At 39.6% G+C, this 25,680-nt stretch overlaps 1 protein-coding gene, 1 long non-coding RNA gene and 1 pseudogene across 2 annotated transcripts in view; 1 reads left to right on the top strand and 2 right to left on the bottom strand.

Annotated features, from left to right (window-relative positions):
• LOC110257996 (uncharacterized) overlaps window positions 1-25,680 on the bottom strand; it is an 819,260-nt gene that overhangs the window by 531,733 nt on the left and 261,847 nt on the right. The gene's annotated exons all lie outside the window — the stretch shown is intronic.
• LOC146401335 (olfactory receptor 2B11-like) lies at window positions 1,905-8,310 on the top strand. The gene is made up of 2 exons (XM_084970327.1): window positions 1,905-3,205; window positions 4,234-8,310. Exon 2 carries the CDS (start codon window positions 7,372-7,374, stop codon window positions 8,308-8,310), a length of 939 nt encoding a protein of 312 aa, XP_084826453.1. The 5' UTR covers window positions 1,905-3,205; window positions 4,234-7,371.
• Window positions 16,689-17,620, bottom strand: LOC146401334 (olfactory receptor 2J3-like; annotated as a pseudogene).

Below are 25,680 nucleotides of genomic sequence, written 5' to 3'. Positions count from 1 at the left end.
TTTGTTTCTTAGGATTGCTTTGGCAATTCTGGGTCTTTTGTGGTTCCATATAAATGTTTGGATTGTTTGTTCTAGTTCTGTGAAAAATGTCATGGGTAATTTGATAGGGATTGCATTGAATCTGTAGATTGCTTTGGGTAGTATAGCCATTTTTACAGTATTGATTTTCCCAATCCAGGAACATGGAATATCTTTCCATTTCTTTACATCTTCTTTGATTTCTTTGATTAAAGTTTTATAGTTCTCGGCATATAAGTCCTTTACCTCCTTGGTCAGGACTTGGTGTATTCCAAGGTATTTGATTTTGTGAGGTACAATTTTAAAAGGTATCGTATTTTTGTATTCCTTTTCTAATGTTTCATTGCTGGTATACAGAAATGCAACTGACTTCTGAATGTTAATCTTATATCCTGCCACTTTGCTGAATTTATTAATCAGTTCAAGGATTTTTGGGGTTGAGTCCTTAGGGTTTTCTAGGTATAGTATCATGTCATCTGCATACAGTGACAGTTTTATCTCTTCTCTTCCTATATGGATGCCTTTTATTTCTTTGGTTTGTCTAATTGCTGTGGCCAGGACTTCCAAAACGATGTTGAAGAGCAGTGGTGAGAGTGGGCATCCCTGTCTTGTTCCATATTTGAGTGAGAAGGCTATGTCCCTGAAAATATTCTTCATTTTAAAGTCTATTTCGTCTGATATGAGTATTGCTACTCCAGCTTTCTTTTGTCCCCGTTTGCATGAAATATTTTCTTCCATCCTCTCACTTTTAATTTGTATGTGTCCCCAGAAGTGAAGTGGGTCTCTTGAAGACAGCATATATATGGGTCTTGTTTTTGTATCCATTCAGCAAGTCTATGTGTTTTGATTGGGGTGTTTAGTCCATTAACATTTAAGGTAATTATTGATAGGTATGTTCTTATTGCCATTTTATTAATTACTTTGGATTCGTTTTTGCTGCTCTTTTTTCTTTCCTTCTTCTCTTGTTCTTTTCTGCCTAGAGAAGTTCCTTTAGCATTTGTTGTAAGGCTGGTTTAGTGTCACTGAATTCTCTCAGCTTTTGCTTATCTGTGAACCTTTTGATTTCTCCTTCAAATCTGAATCAGAGCCTTGCTGGGTAGAGTAATCTTGGTTGGAGGTTTTTTCCTTTCATCACATTAAGTATATCATGCCACTCCCTTCTGGCCTGCAGAGTTTCTGTTGAAAAATCTGCCGATAACCATAATCCCTTGTATGTGACTTGTTTCTTTTCCCTAGCTGCTTTCAAGATTTTCTCTTTGTCCTTAATTTTGGTCAGTTTGATTAAGATGTGTCTCGGGGTGTTCCTCCTTGGGTTTATTTTATGTGGTACTTGTTGTGCTTCCTGGATTTGAGTGAGTGGTTCCTTTCCTGTGTTAGGGAAGTTTTCGGCTATTATCTCTTGGAATATTTTTTCTGTCTCCTTCTCTCTCTCTTCTCCTTCTGGCACCCCTATAATATGGATGTTGGTGAGTTTAATGTTGTCCCAGAGTTCTCTGAGACTCTCTTCATTTGTTTTCAATCTTTTTTCTCTTTTTCTGTTCTGCATCCATAATTTCCACTAATCTGTCCTCCACCTTGCTTTTTCGTTCTTCTGCCTCCCGTATTCTGCTGTTAGCTGCTTCTGGTGAATTTTTTATTTCAGTTATTGTATTTTGCATCTCTTCTTGTTTAAGTTTTATATCTTGTATCTCTTTGCTCAGTGTTTCCTGTAAGTTATCCATCCTTGCCTCCAGTTTATTTCCAATGTCTTGCATCATCTTCAGCATCAACAGTCTAAAATCTTTTTCCTGGAGGCTAAGAATCTCCTCCTCCCTTAGCTGTTTTTCTGGGATTTTTCCTTTCTCCCTCATCTGAGTTATAGTTCTCTGTCTTTTCATTTTTATAGGTTTTTGGTGTGGTGACCTTCTTACAGATAATAGAGTTGTAGCCTCTCTTACTTCTGATGTCTGCCCCCTGTGGCTGAAGTCAGCATGGGGGCTTGCTGTAGGCTTCCTGATGGGAGGGGCTGATGCCTGCCCCCTGGAAGGTGGAATAGATTCTAATCCCTCTGGAGGGTGGGACTTAGTCTCTGGATGGGATTAGAGGCAGCTGTGTCCCTGAGGGGTCTTTAGGTAGCCTGTTTACTGAGGGGTGGGGTTGTGATCCCACCTGGGTTGTTGTTTGCCCTGGGGCTTCTCAGCAGCTGACTGACGGGTGGGGCCAGATTTCCCCAAAATGGCCACCTCCAGAGAAAGGCACTGCTGCTGAATATTCCCAAGAGCTTTGCTTTCAGTGTCCTTTCCTCACAACAAGCCAGGTTCACCCCTGTTTTCCCAGGAGGTCCTCCAAGAACTGCGGTCAGGTTTGACGCAGACTCCCATGGAGACTTTGCTATGCCCTGGGACCCAGTGCACATGAAATCTGTGTGCACCTTTTAAGAATGGAGTCTCCATTTCCCCCAGTCCCATGGAGCTCCTGCGCACAAGCCCCACTGGCCTTCAATGCCAGATGCTCCAGGGCGCTTTTTCCCCATGCCAGATCCCCACACATGAGAGTTTGATGTGTGGCTCAGAACTCTCACTCCTGTAGGTGAGTCTCTGTGAACCAGTTTCACACCCAGGAGGTACGGGGTTGTTAATATCATGAAATCGCCCCTCCTACCTCTTGATGTGGCCTCCTCTTTTTCTTTTGGAGTAGGGTATCTTTTTAAAGGTTTCTGGTCCATTGGGGTGAAGAGTGCTCAGTCTTTAGTTGTGAATTTTTTTGTTTTTAGGAGAGAAGTTGAGCTCCAATCCTTCCATTCCACCATCTTAATCCCGTCTCCTCCATCACACTTGTAAAGTGGAACAATACACATTCATGTGATACTAATGGTTTCCTCTTTGGAAAGGACAGTGAGATTATGGGCCATGGGAAGAGGATGTTTAAAGGGAGACATACCTATTTGTACCTGTTATTCAGTACATTTGAATTTGCTTTTCAAATAATGCACTCATGGATTGTATGTGTAACTTTTAAATCTTAATGTTCATATACAAATCGGACTACTATTATGTGGGATGTTATGTGTTTGTGTGTATGTGAGAGAGAGAGAGAGAGGCTATCAGTCTTCATATTAGAAAATGATTAAATTTTTTTAATATTTATTTATTTTTGTCTTTTTATTTTAGGGCTGCACCCACGGCATATGGAGATTCCCAGGCTAGGGGTCGAATCAGAGCTGTAGCTGATGGCCTATGCCACAACTCACGGCAATGCCAGATTCTTAACCCACTGAGCGAGGCCAGGGATTGAACCTGCATCCTCATGGATGCTAGGCAGATTCGTTTCTGCTGAGCCAAGACGGGAACTCTGAAAATCATTAAATATTTTAAAGGATTTTTAATGTCATTTTATTCCTCCTCCCAGAAAGACCACTTCCGGTTTTTTCTTCTCTCTTCAACTTATTTTTGTGTCCCTTTATTTATTAGGTACGGCCAGAAATATTATATCTTATTGGAGATATTCTACAAGGTGAACAAAATAAGATATGCAAGAAATTCACGTGAATGTCTCCACATCCTTTTACTCAAACTAGCTTTGGTCTAAATGAAACCTATTTAAAATTACTGTCCAACACTGATCAGAAACAGACATAAAGAATCCCATATACAATCGCCTCAAAAAGAATAAAATACCTAGAAATGAAGAAAGACCGGTCCACTGAAAACTATAAGACACTGACAAAAGAAACTAAAGAACACACAAATAAATGAAAATATATTCCACTCTCATGAGCTGCAAGAATTAAATATCCGTATTACCCAAAGCAATTACAGATTCAATGAAATCCCTATCAAATTCCAATGGCATTTTTCACAGAACTAGAATGAGTAATTTTAAATCTTTGTATGAAACACAAAATATCCTGAATAGCCAAATGAATCTTAAGGGCAAAGCCAGAGGCATCATGCTCCCTGATTTCAATCTATACTACAAAGCAGTCGTAAACAAAACACTATGATACTGGCATAAAAACAGACACATAGGAGTTCCCATTGTGGATCAGCAGTAACATGCCTGACTTAGTATCCATGAGGATGTGGGTTCAATCCCTGGCCTCACTCAGTGGCATGGCCGTGAGCTGTGGTATAGGTTGCAGACACAGCTCAGATCCAGCAGTGCTACGGCTGTGGCATAAGCCAGCAGTTGCAGCTCCGATTCAACCCCTAGCCTGGGAACTTCCATATGCCATAGGTGTGGCCCTAAAAACAAACAAGCAAAAACAGACACATAGATCCATGTAACAAAACAGAGAACCCTGGAGTTCCCTTGTGAGGTGGCAGGTTAAGGATCTGGCATTGTCACTGCAGTGGTTCAGGTCACTTCTGTGGTACAGGTTTGATGTGATACAGTCACTATTGCAGATCTGAAAAACTGCTAAGAAAATAAGTCTTAAAGATCTCTGCACAAAGAAAAAATTGTAACTTTGTATAGCGACTGATGGTTAATGTACTGTGATCATTTAGCAATGTATATGAAGGTCAAAGCATTACACTCTACACCTGAAAAATAATGTATTGTTGGATGTCAATGATGTTTCAATTTAAAAAATCATTGCCAATAAAAGAAACATTACAAAGATAATAAGTGAATAAAATAATCAAGTAAAATCAGTTTCCAGTGTTTTGAGAAATCAAATGAGTTTATTCTAAAACATATCTAACAACCTCAATTCAGTAGATAACTAATTGTACACCAGAAGCACTTCCATGGAGAACTCTGTCCCAAAGGAATTTGTCTGCTAACTCATCTGGGATAAGCATTAACGGGCTGTCTGAAAATAATGCCCAAGAGTCTCAGGGATATAATAGACTGCACACATGCAAAGCACTCTTGATATTGCCTACTGTCATCTTCCTAATATGGGCTTTCTTCTTTGGGGCAGCATTGTGTCGAATGGAATACACACTTCTGAATATCATTCTTAAATATTCATCTGTGTACTAGGCCATTTGGAAAAATTCAAATGTGTTCCTTTAAAATTCCATTTGCTTAAACTATACTTATCAACATAAGGTAAGTAAAACGATACTTGTTTTAAAAACTACCCTTTCTTAGGTACATCATAGTACCAAATATACATAGGGAAACCAGAGAGCATTTCATTTCTGGAAGTCTTCTCTAAACTTTGGAAATAATTAGTTTGGCACCTACACAAAGCAGCTAGATTTTTTTGTAATCTGATTCTCTCAGGCTATCACTTAAACCCATCTTAAAAGCATGTAAATTTGAATAAACACTATTCCTGAAAGGTATTAAATACCTGAATGAAATGTGCAGCCTTCATCCAATCATGTGAACTTTTAAAATATGCAGTAGAAATCTGATGCGTTGACCCATTCACCTGATTTCTCCAGACATTTTGAAGTCAGACAAAAACCTCTCCTTTCTTCTATAATTTTTCCAACACATAACTTAAAAGTCCCTGTCAATATAAATAAAATGCTGTGTGATGAAAAATGATGTACAAAAAGATACACTAGAGAAGTTCCCTTGTGGCACAGCAGCTTCAGGATCCCACCTTGCTGCAGATGTGTTAGTGGAGATGGAGAGACAAAGGACTTGAAGCATTCCCAGACAGGAGTTCCCTGGAGGCCTATCTGCTAAGAATCCAGCATTGTCACTCCTGTGGCTTAGGGCACTGCTGTGGCTCAGCTTTGATCTCTGAATGTCTGCATGCCTAGGGGCAAGGACAAAAGGAAAAAAAATTCAGAGATAAAGAGGCCCTGATGTCCTGATGGAATATTATTGGAAGTAGATCAAAAATTGGACAAAACATCATGATATCAGAGAATTGAAAGTAATAAAATACCAGGAGAATGACATGGAAAAGAGCAGAGTTCGAGCATAGAATTTTAGAGCTTAGCTATACATCTACGGAACCTTGAAAACTGGATTTATAGTCTCACCATCTCAATACCTCATTTAAGGGATTCATGGCTTTTTGATCTTTAGAACCTCCCTAGTCATTAGCAGACAACTGGGATGAATGATGAACAGTATCTTACAATTCAGATACTAACATTTCCTTTGTCATAAGGTTTGGGGATAGGTACTAGATGATTCATGGGTCTGAAAGGTTTACTGTTGTGTTTGGCACACAGGGCTCATTAAGGATTAGTTGGAATTATTATTATATTATCTCACTGTGCACAACAGACCTAGGGTTCTTTTGGAATCAAAATAATATCTTAGCCCAGGGGAGTTCGATGTGACACCTCACACGATGGCCTTGAGGACACAGAGAAACAGAGTATGTGAAAACTGTGCTTTGCAAGCCTACAAATGTAATCTGCTGCCTCTAAACCAATGACTCTCTGGTCCTCAGTGGAAATACTTTCCTCCTGTTCCAGTTCCCTGGACATAAATGTCATATTTGTAGCTACATATAAGTAAGTAAGCTGTTGATAACAGGCCAAGGCCTTACCTAAAAACAAGATAAGCCCCCAGGATAAAGAAATACTCCTACAAGATAGATAATAAATTCTGACATGAACAATCAATGACCTGGTTTCAACAAAGTAGTTATGCAAGAAAAGGGACATCCAACAACAAATGTTTGAGTTGGGGGAAACATAATTTATAGCTAAAGTCTCTCAGTTTATACTTCAGCAAGCTGTCATCTAAGGGTTTAAGTTTCTTGCTCAATTCTAAATGACCAAGATGGATTTAAACTGTAAAAGCCTTCTTAGTCCCCATGGGGATGATGTAATAATTCAACCTGCATCTGGACAAGCCTATCTAGATGATAACTAAGGGCTAGGGCTAGGTTCTCTCCACCTCCTCCTTGTGCTAGAACTAACTCCACCCTTTCACTCTTCTTAACATTTCAGTAAGGCCTTGCAGCAGGGATCCTGAAAAAGACCTATCTGATTCCTAAGACCCAGCCACATCTACTTCATCGGGCACCTGAAGGTAGGAACCAATAAACTTAGCTGGTATTTCTGCAAACCAAGGGATGAAAGAGCATTACTTTGGAGCATCGGAAACACAGTCACTTCTGCTTGGCATTCAATCCTTTTCAGAGCCCAAGGACATGCTTATTGTCATCTTTATCACACAGAATAGTAGATTCCGTTTCAGAAAGTTTTGGTTACTTGCTTAAGGTAGCTGTCTTTATGCTGTAGGGTCATGAGGAGAAATTAACTCCCCTGGTGTCACATCTTTTAATTATCCTCCCCCACTCACCCAAGTGACTGCACCCAATCTTCTATGAATGGATGCTTAATTGTGTGCATATAGTCCCACTATACACAATTGTGTTTGTCATTTCTCAAAATCTTTCTACCTTTCCTGCCACTGCTCTGATACAGGGGAAGCAAACTGCAGATAATGGAAGGAATTAACCAAAGCCACCCAGAAGAGTTTATTCTACTAGGCTTTGCGGATCGTCCCTGGCTGGAGCTTCCTCTGTTCATTATTCTGCTTCTAACATACCCCATGGCCATGGTGGGAAACATAGCCATCATTCTGGTGTCCACCTTAGACTCCCGTCTGCACAGCCCCATGTATTTCTTCCTCACCAACCTCTCCTTTCTGGACATGTGCTACACCACAAGCATTGTCCCTCAGATGCTGTTTCACCTGGGACGATCGAAGAAGACAATCAGCTATCTGCGCTGTGCCGTTCAGCTTTATTTCTTCCACATAATGGGAGGCACAGAATGTCTGCTTTTGGCTATTATGTCTTTCGATCGCTACGTGGCCATCTGCAAGCCTCTGCACTACACCCTCATCATGAATCGGTGCACCTGTATTCTACTGGTGGCCACTGTGTGGCTGGGTGGAATGACCTACGCTGTCTCAGAGGCCACTGTCACATTACACTTACCACTCTGTGGTCACAACACACTGGATCACTTGGTATGTGAGGTTCCCGTTCTGATAAAGGCAGCCTGTGGTGAGAAGGGCGCCAATGAGCTCACACTCTCTGTGGTTTGCATTTTCATGTTAGCTGTGCCACTATGCTTCATTCTTGTTTCCTATGCTTCTATTGGACATGCTGTATTTAAGATTAAATCTTTGGAGGGAAGAAAAAAAGCCTTTGGCACATGTTCCTCCCATCTCATTGTAGATTTCTTCTTTTATGGTCCAGCCATTAGCATGTACCTTCAGCCCCCTTCCTCCATCTCTAGGGACCAGCCCAAGTTCATGGCTCTCTTCTATGGAGTGGTGACCCCTACACTCAACCCTTTCATCTACACTCTGAGGAACAAGGATGTAAAGGGTGCCTGGGGCAACCTGGTGAGGAGCGTTTTCACTTCCAAGTGATAGTTCGCAGACATCAAATGACATTCTTTAACAAGTGAGTAGGTATATAGGAGTTTCTCTGACAAATCATTCTTGTCTCATACTTCCCCAGATCATGGCACAGGGTCTTCTTGTCCTGTGTCCTGTTTCTCATGTTCTTTCTAATGCTCTTAGACAAAGGTGACACATGGCTAATAATGCACCCATAAGGGCACTGTTTGTTGAAATGTATTAAAAAGAGTTCTATTCTGGTGGCACATACTAAAATTCTGATGGAGTTAAGAAGTGAATAAAGTAATAATATAAACCCATTCGTTCAAGCTAGTCACCACGGCAACTATTCATCAGTGGATTTCCTATGACAGCGTCACTTAAGAAATATTCCACCACTTTCTGTTAGATTGGCCATGTCTACGTGGGCAGCATACTGCCACTGGGCATTCCAAGTGAGACACACTAAACATTAGACCACTGGGCATCTATCCAGGGAAAACCATGACTCGCAGACTAGTGTACTCTGATGTTTTTTGCAGCACTATTGTCAATAGCCAAGACATGGAAACAACCTAAATGCCCATCAACAGAGGAGTGGATCCAGAAGATGTGGTACATATATACGATGGAATATTACTCAGCCATTCAAAGGAACAAAATACCTGCATTTTTAGCAGCATGGACGGAACTAGAAATTATCATGCTAAGTGAAGTCAGTCAGACAATCAGACACCAACATCAAATGCTTTCACTGACATGTGGAATCTGAAAAAAGGACACAGCGAGCTTCTTTGCAGAGAAGATATTGACTCACAGACTTTGAAAAACTTATAGTTTCCAAAGGAGACAGTTCGGGGGGTGGGAGGATGCACTGGGGTCATGGGATGGAAATCCTATAAAATTGGATTTGAATATTTGAATATTTAGCTATAAACCTTAAAATGTATTCTTAAATATTAAAATAAATTAAATAGGTGGGCAAAATATGTGCATAAGTTTCTTAACATTTCTTTTAAAGACCATAAGCATGAACCTTCTGAATCAGTAAGAGAAAATTAGTGATATAATAACGAACCACAACATGTAAACATTTGGCGCATGATGGAAACAGCCAGGAATGCCTTCTGAAACAGTGCAAGAATCATTATGAGAAAGAAACAATTGATATTTCTAGAATGGAAAGCTACTGATTACTTCGACCAACACAAGTAGCTCTCTGATGCTCAGAATCTGTATCATTAAAAGGGAAAGGTACTTTAGTTACAAAAATAAACTTAGTTCCAGGATTCATACTCAACCTAAAACTTCATCAAAAAATTAGTTATGTTTTTAAGCAAAGAAAGGATTTTATTGTTACTTGATACTGAATTAATATGATGAGAAATCAACAGTGTTGTTTAGTGAAGAAATTAACAGGTAAGAAAAACAAGAATCATTTGAACTTTTCTGACATGCATTCTGGTACAATCAAAATCTAAGCAAACTATTAATGGAAAATGGCATGTTCTTCCAAAGAAGAACCAATTGTGACCCATATCTAATTTTTTTTTTTGTCTTTTTGCCATTCTTGGGCTGCTCCGGTGGCATATGGAGGTTCCCAGGCTAGGGGTCAAATCGGAGCTGTAGCCACCGGTCTACACCAGAGCCACAGCAACGCGGGATCTGAGCCACGTCTGCAACCTACACCACAGCTCACGGCAATGCCGGATCCTTAACCCACTGAGCAAGGCCAGGGATTGAACCTGCAACCTCATGGTTCCTAGTCAGATTTGTTAACCAATTTAGCCACGACAGGAACTCCAACCCATATCTAATTTTTAATTTTAAAAAAAAAAAAAAGATCATCTGGAGTTCCCGTTGTGGCTCAGTGGGTTAAGGACCCAATGTCTCTATGAGGATCCAGGTTTGATCCCTGGCCTCACTCAGCATAAGGACCCAGAATTTCCAGAAGCTGAGCCATAGGTTGCAGATGCATCTGGTACTGCTGTGGCTGGGCACAGGACCTAGCTGCAGCTCCAATTCAACCCCAGCCTGGGAACTTCCATATGCTGCAGGTGCAGCCATTTGAAAAAAAAAATCATCCAATGCTTGGTCCAGTTCTTGAGACAAATAGACTTTGGTATATACAGTATGGAAAAAATTCTAAATAATTTTACAATTTGCCTGATTGGTGGCTGGTTGCCAAATGGGTTTTTTAATTTTACACACACACACACACACACACACACAGAGAGAGCAATACAAATGAAAATTTTGTGATGTGAAATAATATCTCTAATCATTTTCATTAAAGACATCCTTTGTCTAACCTAGTCTTAAACACAGAGGCATTGGTAATTTTTAGTTTGGAGGGAAAAACCCAGCAAGATTTGTGTCAAAAGCTTAGTTATGAGACAGTTAAGAGCTATTCTGACTGCTTCTTCATCTTGAAGGCCTGTAAAGACAACTAATTTCAAAATTGTGAGTGTTTTCCAGACTCTGAAATATTGGGACTTCCTAAGGGAATACACCAAAAAATTTAAGGATAAAGAATGTTGAGGGTAGTGGCAGGGAAAAGCCACAGAAACATGCTGTTTGTACGAGACTGCTTTACATTTCCAAGTCATTTATGTTCAGTATATTCCAGCATGAAGAATACTGTCATTAACCACTGAGAAGCTCTGCCAAAGGAAGTTTCATATTACATGCGAAGGTGGGAGTATACTCTATTCTATCCTTGAGAGGTTGCATGAACAATCTCAAGATTGCCTTTGCAAGGAAGTTAGCCAAAATCTTTTCTTCTTCTCCCAACCAAGCATGTCTTGCCTGAAGAATAAATGGAAAGCGGCAAAATCTTTTAACCTCTAGCTCTAAAGATACTACAAATGCAAACATGTATTTGAGATTGTCTTTAAGGATGAAATCAAAAAGGCTTACCCATGATTTTGTTCTCACGAGAGGTGTCCTCAGGTCTGCATGGCAAAACTACCTGCAAGGCAGAAGTGCACCCTGCTCTAAGGGAGATGATTCAAGTAAGTGCAAATCACAATTCTGGTTCGAAAACCGTCTTACAGGAGTTCCACTGTGGTGCAGCAGAAACAAATCCAACTAGTGACCATAAGGTTGCAGGTTCAACCCCTGGCCTTGCCAGTGGGTTAAGGATCCGGTATTGTCATGAGCTGTGGTGGAGGTCGCAGATTCAGCTCGGATCAGGCATTGGTGTGGTTGTGGTATAGCCTAGCAGCTACAGCTCCGATTCGACTCCTAGCCTGGGAACTTCCCTGTGCAGTGGGTGCCGCCCTAAAAAGCAAAAACAAACAAACAAAAATAGTCTTACAGCTATCATAAAACCAATTGACTACTCAAATTGTGAGACTCAGGATTCCAATGACTTGGAAGAGTCCCAGAGACCACTAGGGCCTGAGTCGGGGAGAGGGTGGGGGAAAAAAGGTTAGACACAGTGGAGTGAGAAAGAAAGCACACTGAGAGATATAACACAAACATCTAATCGGTGATCCTGGATTAGATCCTGTCTTTAGGAGATACTCTCAGGAGCACTTAGGCATAAGTGTGCATTAGACTCTGCAATGTTTCAGAAAAGTATTTAAAACATATGTTAATATGACATTATTATAGACAGAAAATTTTACTCCCATGGTAAAAATCATTTTTGGCCACATTGGTGGCATGGGGAAGTTACCGGGCCAGGGAGGAAACCCGCATCACAGCAGCAACCCGAGCTGCTGCAGTGACAAGGCCAGATTCCCATGGTAAAGTATTATCATTGTGAAATCTATAGTAAATCAGGTACTACTTTTTCCTCTAAGTGTTATTATTTTAGTTGTCGAATTGTAATTGGAATATGATGGACTTATATTTGAAAACTTCGTGTGCTTCAACTCACTTAATGTTGTCATAGCATGTGATACCAGTGACCTTCCAGTCCCATGTTTGTAAGACAGAGAATACAGTATGTGACGCTGAGGCCAATAAAAGAGCATAAAACACCTGAATCTGGCCTGGAAGCCAGAGCTAGTGTCTGTGATTATCTGATGACACATCTGTGCCTGCACTGCTGAGACACACTCAGGGTTTAGGGAATACGCTGCACAGGAATGGGTATGAGGGGACTGGAGCCATCTGTCTGGATGGGGAGCAGAAACTTCCTGGGGTAGAGAAGAAGCTGGTCCTTCACAGCATTTAGTCTCCATTCTTCACCGAGAACAAGCTGGATTCCTTCTTAGTTCTTCAGTAAAGTTGCCTGCGACCCACGCTCATGTGTGCAGTGTGAGTGTCAAAGTACCAAAGAGTGGTTCAAGGTTCAGAGATGGCAGTGGTAGGATTTCAGACCTTCTAGTTTACCCTGGGCATTGCTGGTCACGACAAAGGGCCTCAGAACCAAAACTCTACTGTCATTACCTTGATTTTGCCACACAGAGGTCATTTAAACTTCGGCAAGCCATGTGTCTTCTTCCCTTCAGATTTTATTGTTGGTGAAAAGCCAAAGTTAGGCAATTTATTTTCTCTCTTTTCTGTTCTCTTTTTTGGGGCAGGGGGTGTTATTTTTGGTCTTTTTAGGGCTGCACCCTCAGCCTATGGAAGTCCAAGGCTAGCAAACTGGAGCTGCACTGCCAGCCTGCACCACAGCCACAGCAACACCAGATCCGAGCCACGTCTGCGACCTACACCACAGCTCATGCCAATGCCGGATCACTGAACCCACTGAGCGAGGCCAGGGAGCAAACCTGCATCTTCATGGATACTAGTCAGGTTCCTTACCACTGAGCCACAATGGGAACTCCCTTTATTTTTTCTGAAATACAGTTATGTACAATATTAGATGTCAACAGGTGTATAATACAGTGATTCACAATTTTAAATTATCTTCCATTTCTAGTTATAAAATACTGTTTATATTCTCTGTGTTGTAAAATATATACTTGTAGCTTATTTTACACACAATAGTTTGTACCTCTCAGTCTCCTACCACCATGTTGCCACGCCCACTTGCCGCCTCTCACTAGTTTGTTCTCTATATTTGTGAATCTGCTTCTTTTTTGTTAGAGTCACTAGGTTGTTATATTTTTTAGAGTCCACATATAAGTGATGTAATGCAATATTTGTCTTTCTCTGTTTGACTTTTTCACTCAGCATAATTGCCTCCAAGTCCATCCATGTTCCTACAAATGGCAAAATCTGATTTCTTTTTAAGGCTAAGTAAAAACACACATTGGGTGTGTGTGTGTGTGTGTGTGTGTGTGTGTGTCCCCTATATCATATCTCCTTTATCCATTTATCTGTTGGTGGACACTTGGGTTGTTTCCGCATCTTGGCAATTGTAAATAATGCTGCTATGAACACTGGGGTGCATATATCTTTTCAGATTAGTGTTTCTTCTTTTCAGATCTATATCCAGGAGTGGAATTATTGGGTCATATGGTACTTCTGGTTTTAGCTTTTTGAGAACCTATACCCTGTTTTCCATAGTGGCTCTACCAAGTTAAACTCCCACCAATAGTGCAGGAAGTTTCCATTTTCTCTACTTCCTCACCAATGTTTGTTATTTGTCTTGTTTTTGATGATAGCCATTCTGACAGGCACGAGGAGATATCTCATTGTGGTTTGTGATAAAACTGCATAAGATTCACATAAGTAGTTTGAAAAGTACAAAACAATAAACTCAAAATCTGTGTTAATTTTTGAGGGGATTTTGTTAACTGAACTTTGTTTTCAATTACAAATTAATTAGAAGATCATGGTAATGGAGCTAGGATTCAATATATATGTATGCTATAACTACAGCATTCCAAAAAAATAGTCTACATTTTTTTTAATTCATATGGTTTTTAAGCAAAAAAGAAAGAAAAGAGACAAGAAATGTCAAAGTCTGGGTTTTATTTTGGGGTTTTGTTTGTTTGTTTGTTTGTTTGTCTTTTGGGGGCTGCACTCACAGCGCATTGAAGTTCCTAGGCTAGGGGTCCAATCGGAGCTGCAGCTGCCAGCCTACACCACAGCCACAGCAACGTGGCATCCAAGCCACGTCTGTGACCTATACCACTGCTCACGCAACACTGGATCCTTAACCAACTGATCAGGGCCAGCGATCAAACCCGCTTTCTCAAGGATACTCGTCAGGTTCAGTACCAGTGAGCCACAATGGGAACTCCCACAGTTTTCTTGAATTAGATAGTGAGAGGCCAGGGTATTACATGAAGTGTTGCAAACAATAAGATTTCCATAAGTACACGGTGGTTCAAAGAACTAAACTATTGGGTTTGCTTTTAAAAGTTTTATTTTGCTCTGTGATGGTTCACTCTGTGCGGCACTAATTATTTACTAACAGTCCTTACATGTACATGATTCTTGGTTCTTCCTTTCTTAGACAATAGGTTAAGGACAAATGAATGTATGCCGTATTACTGTTTGTGTCGAGGCAGAGATAAAGAATGACAGACACACAAAGGCAAAGACATCAGAATCAATGTAATTGCAAACCACACCAGAAACTGAGGGGAAGTTTGGGGATGTGTTTTTCATTTTAAAAATTTAGGGAATGGGAGTTCCCGTCGTGGCACAGCAGAAACGAATCTGACTGGGAACCACGAGGTTGCGGTTTCAATCCCTGGCTTTGCTCAGTGGGTTGAGGATCAGGCATTGCCATGCGCTGTGGTGTAGGTTGCAGATACAGCTCCTATTGGACCCCTAGCCTGGAACTTCTATATGCCCCAGGTGCAGACCTAAAAAGCAAAGCAAAGAAAAAAAAAAACAAAAAACAAACAAACAAAGAAAGAAAAGAAAAAAAAATTTAGGGAATGGGATTTGATAAGGTTTTTTTATTTGTTTGTTTTTTGCCTTTTAGGGCCACACCCGCAGCATATGTAGGTTCCCAGGCTAGGGGTCAAATTAGAGCTATAGCCGACAGCCTACACCACAGCCACAGCAACATGGGATCCAACTGCATCTGCGACCTACACCACAGCTCATGGCAATGCTGAATCCTTAACCCACTGAGCAACCCAGGGATCGAACCCACAACTCCATGGTTCCTAGTCAGATTCGTTCCCACTGCGCCATGATGGGAACTCTGGGAATGGGATTTGAATCAATCATGTGAAAACGTTACAGGCCTCAAAACTACAGCTGGCAATTGGATTACCATACAATATGGATTCCAGTTTAAAATGTTATGTGCATGCTACACTTATTTCAGATAGAGATAGCAGCAATAATACAGGTTATAAAACTATTACTTTAATAAAAATACATTTCCTTACTCGGAAAATATATAAGTTGATTTTCGTAATGTACTTACCACTAATATTTAAGTCAGATCAAGCTCAAAAAGAAAAAAACTAACATTTTTCAAAAAAACTAACATTTTTCAAACTAACATTTTCATATGATTAGCTTTATCATAATTTTTCCAGTATATTTTCACGTAATTCTTTCAAGTACACATCAGATTTATCAAATTGCTTTCAGAGCCTAGTACTTGGTTGCTTCTGATATTCTTTTTAGAAACTTAGGTTATACAGGGGCCCCAAGTACTTACCTGACCTAGTCTATGGATGACCGTTACTTCACAAGCTATATATTATAACTACAAGTTATTTCCATCTCCTTTACACTACTCACTATATTGGAGGGAAAAACCAAATATGAGGTGCTTACTTCTGCTACATTTTTTCAGAGACCGCTGATTCATGAAACTTATTTTCTTACTATTGATAAAGGTATAATAAAGAACATAGACCAAAATTTCTCTCAAAATTAACTACTTTCAAAAAAAGGATGTATTGGAGAAAAGATTTAAGACTACAGTTAATCAAAACAAGACAAATTTTATGACAAATTCTGCCCAAAAAGCAAGAAATTAAAAGACACAGTATAGGTTATTTACAATTAAGAATATCATCTCTCCATAAGAATTAGACCTGCTCAGAGCTCCCACTGTGACTCAGCAGGTTAATGATCCAGTATTCCCGCTGCTGTGGCATACGTTGCAGCTGCAGCTCAGATTTGATCCCTGGCCCAGGAACTTAAAATGCCACAGGTGTGGCCAAAAGAGAAACATATATAACACCTGCCCTTTTATCAATTTTTAGAATAAATCCATATCTCATTTTCAATTAAGAAAGGCATACCTTTGTTTTTTTAGGATTGCACCACTGAAAAAAATCTAATATTGAGTTTGATTTTGATTTTACATGGTTGTTTTCTCCACTCTAGGGAGGTTGTCATGTGGGCAGTCTGTGTTGAATTCATACCTAATGCCACAAACTCTGTGATATAGTGAAAGTACATGCTCCATCAGTGCTGACAAAGCAAGTGAATGAAAGAGTGGTTGATACATGGATGGGCAGATGAACCACTGGTGAAGAGATGCTCCATTATTCTATTCATGTCACAAGTACACAGGCTTACTCTCACCCCATTAATCTCTTTACTGCCCCTCTTACCTCTTTGTTTCTCAAGTGTAGATTAGAGGGTTGAGGCTAGGTGGGACAACAGTATAAAAAAGGGCAATGAACTCTCCTTGATCTTGAGAACCTCCTGATGGGGGCTGGAGATATATAAACATTCCTGGAATGAGAAACAGGGACACAACCAGAAGATGGGCTCCACATGACCCAAAGACTTTCTGAAGTCCAGCTGTTGACCGCATCCTCAGCACAGCACGGGCAATCGCACCATAGGAGCTGAGAATGAGGATGAGAGGTATGAGAACAAAAACGGAGCTCGTGACCATGAGGGCCAGCTCATTAGCTGTCTTGTATCAACACAAGACAGTCGCAGCAGTGCTGGAACTTCACAGAAGAAATGGTCCGCTTGGCCATGTCCACACAGGGGTACCCAGGCGGTAAATGAGGAATGAAGTGCCAAGTTGGTGAAGCCACTTACCCAAGAAGCCACAGCCAACAGATGGCAGAAACGAGGGTGCATGAGGACAGTGTAATGCAAGGGTCTACATACAGCTGCATAACGGTCATAGGACATCACCACCAGTAGCACACATCCAGTGGATCCCAGTGCAAGGGAAAAGTAAAGTTGAGTCATGAAATCTACATAAGACATGGCTTTTCCTGGGCCCCAGAGGTTGACCAGCAACTGGGGGATGAAGCTGGTAGAGTAGCAGAGATCCAGAAAAGACAAGTTTGAGAGGAAGAAGTACATGGGAGTGTGCAGATGGGAGTCCAGGTATGATACGATAATGATGAACAGGTTGCCTGTCAATGTCATTAAGTAGAACATCAAGACAACCACAAAGAGTACTACTTCCACACGAGGCCAATTGGAAAAACCTAGCAGGACAAAGTAGCCTCCAGAAGTTGCATTGAGTTTTTCCATCATCATTCATTTCCTGTTACCTGGCAAAAGAATTACATACACTCAAGATAAATGGAAATACAACTGCCAAAGCAATTTCGAGAAAAAAGAACACAGCTATAAGTATAACCCTCTCAGATTTTAGATTATACTACAAAGCCACAGTCATCAAAACAGCATGGTATTATCAAAAACAGACACACAGGTTCATGGAACAGAAAAGAGAGCCCAGAAATAAACCCACTCACCTGTGGTCAATTAATCTACAAAAAAAGGAGGCAGGAATATATAATGCAGACAAGACAGTCTCTGCAGCAAGTCGTGCTGGGAAAACTGGATGGCCACATCTAAAACAAGGAGGCTAGACTATTTAATCACACCACATACAAAAATAAACTCAAAATGGCTTAAAGATCTAAATGTAACAACAAAACCATAAAACTCCTGGAAGAGAGCATAGGAAGAACACTCTTTGAGAGAAATCATAGCAACATTTTTTGCATCAGTTTCCTAAGAAATAAAAAAAAGCAAAAAATTTTAAGTCCTAACTAAACTTAAAAGTTTTTTTCACAGCAAAAGAAACCATTGACAAAACAAAAGGATACCCTACAGAATGAAAGAAAATTTTTGCAAATGATGCAACCAACGAGGGTTTAACCTACAAAATAATCAACAGGTCATATACAACTCCATATCAAAAAAATAAGTCCATCTGAATATGAATAGAAGACCTGAACAGAAATTTTTCCAAAGACATACAGATGGCTAACAAGCAAATGAAAAAGATGCTCCACATTGCTAATTATTAGAGAAATGCCAGTCAGTTGAAAATGAGATATCACATTACATCTGTTAGGATGTCTATCATCAAAAAGGTTACAAATACCAAATGTTAGAGAGGATGTGGGGAAAAGGGAATCCTTGTGTACTGTTGATGGCAATGTAAACTGGTGCAGCCACTGTGGAAAAGAGTAAGAATGTTCCTCAAAAAACTAGAAATATACAACTACCATAAGATCTAACAATTCCACTCCCAGGTATATATAGCCGGGGTGGGGGGAATCAATTCCAAAAAAAAAACACACCTCAATGTTCACAGAAGCACCATTTACAATAGCCAAAACATGGTAGCAGCCCAAGAGTCCATGATTGGATTAAGAAGATATAGGGTGGGTGTGGGTGTGTGGGGGTGTGGGGGGGTGTGGGGGTGTGTGCATACATACCATGGGATATTACTCAGCCATTAAAAAGACAAAACACTGACATTTGCAGCAAAGTGGGAGGCCCTAGATTATATTACGCATAGTGAAATAAATCAGAGAAAGACAAACACTGCATCATATCACTTATGTGCAATCTAAAAATTAATATAACTGACTATTCCAAAAAGAAACAGACTCACAAATATAGACAACTAACTTGTGGTTTCCAAGGGGGAAAGAGAAGAGAGGAGGGACAAATTATGGGTATGGGATTAACAGATTAAAAACTACCATGTATAAAATAGATAAGGAAGAAGTATAGATTCTGTGGCACAGGTCATTATAGCCATTATCTTGCAATGACCTATAATGGAGTACAATCTGCAATAATAATGAATCACAATGCTGTACACCTGTAACTCACATATTATAAATTAGCTATGCTTCAATAAAGAAAAAATATCCTCCAAGAACCAGAGGGACACACACACACACAAACACACACACACAAACAGAAACCAGTTTGAAGGGCCTACCACTTTTCAATTTGGATATTAAGAGAAACCATGATACCAATGAACTGAAAGAAGAAAGAATTCATATTCATAAATTTTAAAAGAATAAATAGTAAAGAAGAGAAAGCTATCCTCATATTTAGGATCCTAATTAATAAACATAGAAGGAATGATAGAGTTAGAAAAACATAAATGGATGCTAAAAACTAGTGAATGAAAGTATGATGAGAGATGGGATATTTACATAGTTTAAAATATTTTCCCACAGAGTCCCCTGGTGGCCTAGAGGTTAAGGGTTCACCATGGTCACTGCTGTGAGTCAGGTTCAATCCCGGTCCCAGGAACTTTGGCATGCTACAGGCACAGCCAAAAATAAAAATCAAATAAAAATAAAATATCTCCCCACAAATTACTTGTTAATTACAAAATGAAAAGTAGTAGGCTTTACCAGAGGAAAACCTGGTGGACATCACCATAGCCAAGTCATCAATATTACCGTCGCCAATGTTGAGATAAACCAACAGTATGTGACTACTGACATGTTGCTCTAAACAGGACACAATGTCACTTCAGTCATATGCCTGCCAAAAATGCACAGCCTGACTTTTAAAATGAAGAAATATGAGACAAACTCACACTGAGATAAGTTGGGCAAAAGAGCTGGCCTGCCCTGACAAAAATATCAGATTCAGAGTTCCTGTCGTGGTTTAGCAGGTAACAAACCCAACCAGTATCCATGAGGATGTGGGCTCGATCCCTGGCCTTGCTCAGTGGCTTAAGGTTCTCCGGCTTTGCTGTGAGCTGTGGTGTAGGTCGCAGATGTGACTCAGATCCCACGTTGCTGTGGCTGTGGTGTAGGCTGCCAGCTGCAGCTCTGATTCAACCGCTAACCTGAGAAATCCATATGCCACGGGTGCAACCCTAATAAGCAAATATAGATTTCAATGAAGCTAAGGAATTGGTCCAGATTTTTAAAAGTCAAAAAGACATGATAAAAAAATGTAATTGTAATGTATACATGTAAGGATAACCTGACCCCCTTGCTGTACAGTGGGGAAATAAAAAAAAATTATAAAAAAAAAAGAAATAATATTGCATTTAAAAAAAGACATGATATCTAAATGTCTGATTCTGGACTGGGACAAAAATATTGTGAGACAATTGGAGAAATATTAATATGAACTATTGGTCAGATAATAATATTGCCTCCATATTATATTTTGTTACCTATACATTAGTTATGTAAAATAGTGTCTCTAATCTTAGGGAAAAACACTTAAGCATTTAGCAGTAAAAGGACAGGACGTCTCGACATTAGTCTCAAATGGTCCACAAAAAGAGATCATACACATAGTTGGCAGATAATGATGTATGACAGATAGATACATATATAAAGATGACAGCTAGCTAGCTACATAGATAGATAGATAGATAGATAGATAGATAGATAGATAGATAGATAGATAGATAGATAGATAGATAGGTAGATAGATAGGCAGGCAGGCAGGCAGGTAGGCAGATGGATATGATTGACAGGTGGATAATAGAATAACTATTTTAGGTAGAATATAATTATTATTGACTCTTGTTAAAAGGTTAATGGTAGTTTTGAACCACTTTTGCAATTTTTCTACAAATTTAATATTTTACCACATTAAAATTTTTTTAAGTAAATACAAAGGCTTTTTTTTACTTTTATATTTCATCCAGATATTTTTCCCTACTACAGAAAAATAACTTCTTAACTTTTGAATCCTCCTAACTCGCCCCAGGGTGACGTCTGGGTAAATAGTAACTTGAAAATCTTCTAACATAGCTACAAAGGAAAATTTCCATGGAACAAATAATCTTTTTAACAAACAGCTTTAGTTTTATTTTCAGCATTTTCATGCCATTCCTGCTTATGTGTTTATAGAAAACATAATAATTGCAATCCAAATAATCTTAAACACAGATAAAAAGATATAATGAACAATATTAATTTATTTATTATTTCAAAATATTGACACAGGGTAAAAAATATTGAGCTCCAATTAACTATTCTTATAGGAAGAATTTTATCTTCTGATTTGTTTACTCACACTCACGGCTTATTTCTTAACTGGAAATTAAAAACACAAAGAGAAATACGAAAAAAAAGGCAGACACAGGCACATCAACTTATGGGGATAATCATGATATGAACACAGCTGAAAACCTCAGGTCACTTGAACAGATCTGTGAAGTAGATGGGGAAAGCGGTGGCAGAACACATCCTAAAGGACATCTGAATATAACTGTCTTGAAAAGAGAACATTTTAGGGAAAGGAAGATAGAAGTTCTTTGAGAGAGCAAAGAAGCAAGGAAGGGTGTGAGGTTGAGGGAAATGGAGAGTGACCTGACTACTAGTGCTTAAAGCTGAAAGTGTATATGTGTATATCACAGGGCTAGAAACCTGAACAAAAGGCCTTGAGGACGTTTCTATATTCCCTTTTCTTCAGGACAATAACAGAGACAGTATTTAAACTTCGATCATAATTACTAATGTCTACAAATGTTTTTATTCTCCAACTTAGAGAAGAATTCTGAATATTTAATGAAACCATTAAATGGCTGTTCATCACTTAATACATGGTTCCCAGAGAGCTTGTTTCTTTTTTTTTTTTGTTCGTTTAACATTTCATAAACAGTTATAACTCTTAAGCAATTCTTCTCTTTCATAGGAAAGTTTTATATTGTTATTGTGACAAGCCATTTCTGCCATTCCCACACTCTTCCTTTCTTCTACTCAATGAATTTATATCTTCTTTTTCCTAAAAATTTCTCCTTTAAAATCAGTTAAATCCATGTCTCTTTTTTTTTTGGGGGGGGGGTTCTTTTTTTTTTTTTTTTGGTTTTTTAGGGCCACGCCTGTGGCATATGGAGGTTCCCAGGCTAGGGGTTGAATCAGAACTGTAGCTGCTGGCCTACACCACAGCCACAGCAACGCAGGATCCAAGCCGAGTTTGTGATCTACACCATAGCTCACAGCAACACTAGATCCTTAACCCAGTGAGCAAGGGCGGGGATTGAACCTGCTTCCTCATGGCTGCTAGTCAGATTCATTAATCACTGAGCCACAACAGGAACTCCTCACATGTCTTTTAAGAGGCATTTTGTCAAGGTTCTCTGCAACTGCTTCACAGATCTATTCACGTGAACTAAGATTTTCAGCTTGGTTCATGTCATAAGTATCCCACCAGTCAAATATCCCTCTGTCTCTCTGTGAGTGCTTGGCCTCACCCAATGAGGCCACATCACTTCTGATTCCTCACACATACAATTATTTCTCTCACATTTACAAACTGTGACTAAAAATAAAACAAAAGGAAAGAAAAAGAAACCACAGCAGGACCACATGTGGTTACCTCCTTTGAGGGCTCTTTTTTTTATTTTATTTTTTTCATTATACGCATGGATGGAACTAGAGACTCTCACCCTGAGTGAAGTAAGTCAGAAAAAGAAAGTCAAATACCATATGATATCACTTATATCTGGAATCTAATATACGGCACAAATGAGGTCTCTTAATTGCTCACGTTTTATAAGTACCATTCTTGAAAAAGATGTTAGCAGCAGTAGATAGTGAATTTCAACAGGAAAGGCAGAAACAGTTTGGCCCCAAGGTTGTAAGACTGATTCAAGCCCTAAACTCAAATTCATTAACTAGTTGACACACTAATCTAGACTATTTTCTACAGCTCAGAAACTATACTAGACAATCAGACAGTACATTGCTGAAAAAGAATTTGGGGGGAGTTCCCTCATGGTGCAGCAGGTTAAGGCTGCAGTGTTGTCACTGCAGTAGCTCAGGCCACTGCTGTGGTGTGTGTTTGATTCCTGGCCTGGGAACTTCCACATGCTGCAAGTACAACAAGAAATAAAAGGAATAATTTTTGTAATGAAACCAAAATTTAAATAAAGAATTATTAAGTTATGAGAGAACTCTAAAAGATACCTTGGACCAAGCAATAGCATCCAAGAAAGAACAAACGTGGAAGAGGGGATTCCTCCCCAAGGTTGAAGTTCAGACCACACCAAGAAGGTGTGGTTGAAGCCCAGTGGATGCTGAAGAAGTTCACCATGGCCGAATTAAAAAAACAGTGATGGCCAAATAAATGAAGCAGATTATTTCACTTAGAGGTCACTGCCATTTGAGGGATGATGAGAAAATGCAAAGTTTTTTTTATAATCTCTAGAAAGGGAGAGAGTAGCTCATGAGAAAGGTAAACCCAAATGCTATCATTACTTCTTTTGATGCAGATGTAATTTTCTTATTCTTCATAAAGTTGCCTGAATAACTTAGTACATTAATTAAAAACAGCTGTGAGATATACTGATCTGTCGCATGAACCATTCTTCAGCATTCTTAAAGAATTTAGAAGGGATAGGAGATAAGAGACAAAAAATAAAACTACCAGGTGTAAGAAAAGAAAGGTAGCAACTTTACAGTTAAATTTATTCTTACAAGGGAGAGGATAATAAAGACCTCAACAAAGACTGTTCTTTTGGGCTGTGGAATGAAATATCTCGGTTTTTAAAAATATGACATGATGGAGGAAATGGTGATGGACATGAGTTTCGCCTCCCCATCCCCATATCACTGGTCAGCTGTCTTTGTTCTTATATTTGTCCTTTAATACCCTTACCTAGGGCATGCCTAACACTCAAACAACTCCTTTCACTAAATCCCCTTTCTGTGTCTGTCCATATTCCCTCTCTTTGCCCAGCTGATGCCTCTTTATGTAGGGACCAACCTGATCTCTGGTTTTCATCTCTTTCACATCACCAACATAAAGGGATGGCTGGATGCATGCACCATAGAGTCTAGTCTACTGCATCACACTAGGAAAGCAGAGTCTGAAAATTACTATGGTTATCATGCTACACAACAGAGAATTCTGAGTCTATTAAAAGATCTGGTTTAGCAGGGAAGAGGGGCTCATTAGAGCATTTAGTGTCTCAGGGGATAGACCCCTTCTCCTAGAGCAAATGGAGTTTTATGGAAACAAAAGAATAATGGGACATGCTTTCCTTGACTGGGGCCATTGGGAGGGTAAATCCCAAAGTGGTAAGTAATGCCCTTCAAGGAGTTGTCCTGGTTACAACAGTTGCTGAGGAATACCTTCAACATGATACACTGTTGCCCAAAGAAAACAATGACTCTACAGACCAACCTTCACTGATGAACATGCTCATGAAGCTGTCTTTATAGGGAGGGGAATAGGTTGCCCTGAAATTTCTTCCCCAATTCCTCATCCTGCTAAGGGCCACATTTGAGGAATAACTTGTTAGAGGTGGTCTAAGTGGGGGAATAGGGAGCATGAGACATTTGAAAAATGGGATACCTAAAAACTAAATTGGGAGCTCCCATCATGGCTCAGTGGTTAATGAACCCGACTAGCATCCATGAGTCATCCATAAGGTTTGCTCAGTGGGTTAAAGGATCCGGTGTTGCTATGAGCTGTGGTATAGGTTAGAGACCCAGCTCAGATCTGGTGTTGCTGTGGCTGTGGTCTAGGCTGGCAGCTATAGCTCCAATTTGACCCCTAGCCTGGGAACATCCATATGCCGTGTGTGCAGCCCTAAAAAGCAAAAAAGAAAAAAAAAAACCTACATTGTATATTATTGCTTTATTAACTAGAGTTAATTGTCTCCACCTAACTTCTCTAATTTCAAGGACATGTTTAGCCCTGCAAAAGTATTAAAAATAATCTTCAAAGACCATTCAAACTATAACACAGAAGGTAACCACCAAAATTCTGAAAACATAACTATTTAAAAATTCCAACTTATACAACTAAACAACAAAAAAGCCAACAACACAATGGAAAAATGGGCAAAAGACCTGAATAGACAATTCTCCAAGGAAGATATGCAGATGGCCAACAAACACATGAAAAAAATGCTCAACATCCCTCATTGTTAGAGAAGTACAAATCAAAACTACCACGAGATACCACCTCTCACCTTCAGACTGGCCATCATTAATAAGTCCACAAATGACAAATGCTGGGCAGGGTGTGGAGAAAAGGGAACCCTCCTGCACTGTTGGTGGGAATGTAAGCTGGTACAACCACTATGGAGAACAGTATGGAGGTACCTTAGAAAACTATACATAGAACTACCACATGACCCAGCAATCCCACTCTTGGGCATATATCCAGACAAAACTTTCCTTGAAAAAGACACATGTACTCGCATGTTCATTGCAGCTCCATTCACAATACCCAAGACATGGAAACAACCCAAATGTCCATTGACAGACAATTGGATTAGGAAGATGTGGTATAGATACACAACGGAATACTACTCGGCTATAAAAAAAAAAAACAAAATAAGGCCATTTGCAACCA

Source organism: Sus scrofa, chromosome 7 (genome assembly GCF_054392235.1).
Source record: "Sus scrofa isolate SSC_HxYL_T2T_F1_AM1 chromosome 7, Sscrofa_HxYL_maternal_Yorkshire_Landrace_v2.0, whole genome shotgun sequence".
Classification (NCBI taxonomy): Eukaryota; Metazoa; Chordata; class Mammalia; order Artiodactyla; family Suidae; genus Sus; species Sus scrofa.
This window is presented reverse-complemented; position numbering and strand designations above follow the sequence as displayed.

Bases quoted from the DNA above. Each gene is read 5' to 3' on its own strand.
- LOC146401335 (XM_084970327.1), top strand. From the start codon at position 7,372: ATGGAAGGAATTAACCAAAGCCACCCAGAAGAGTTTATTCTACTAGGC.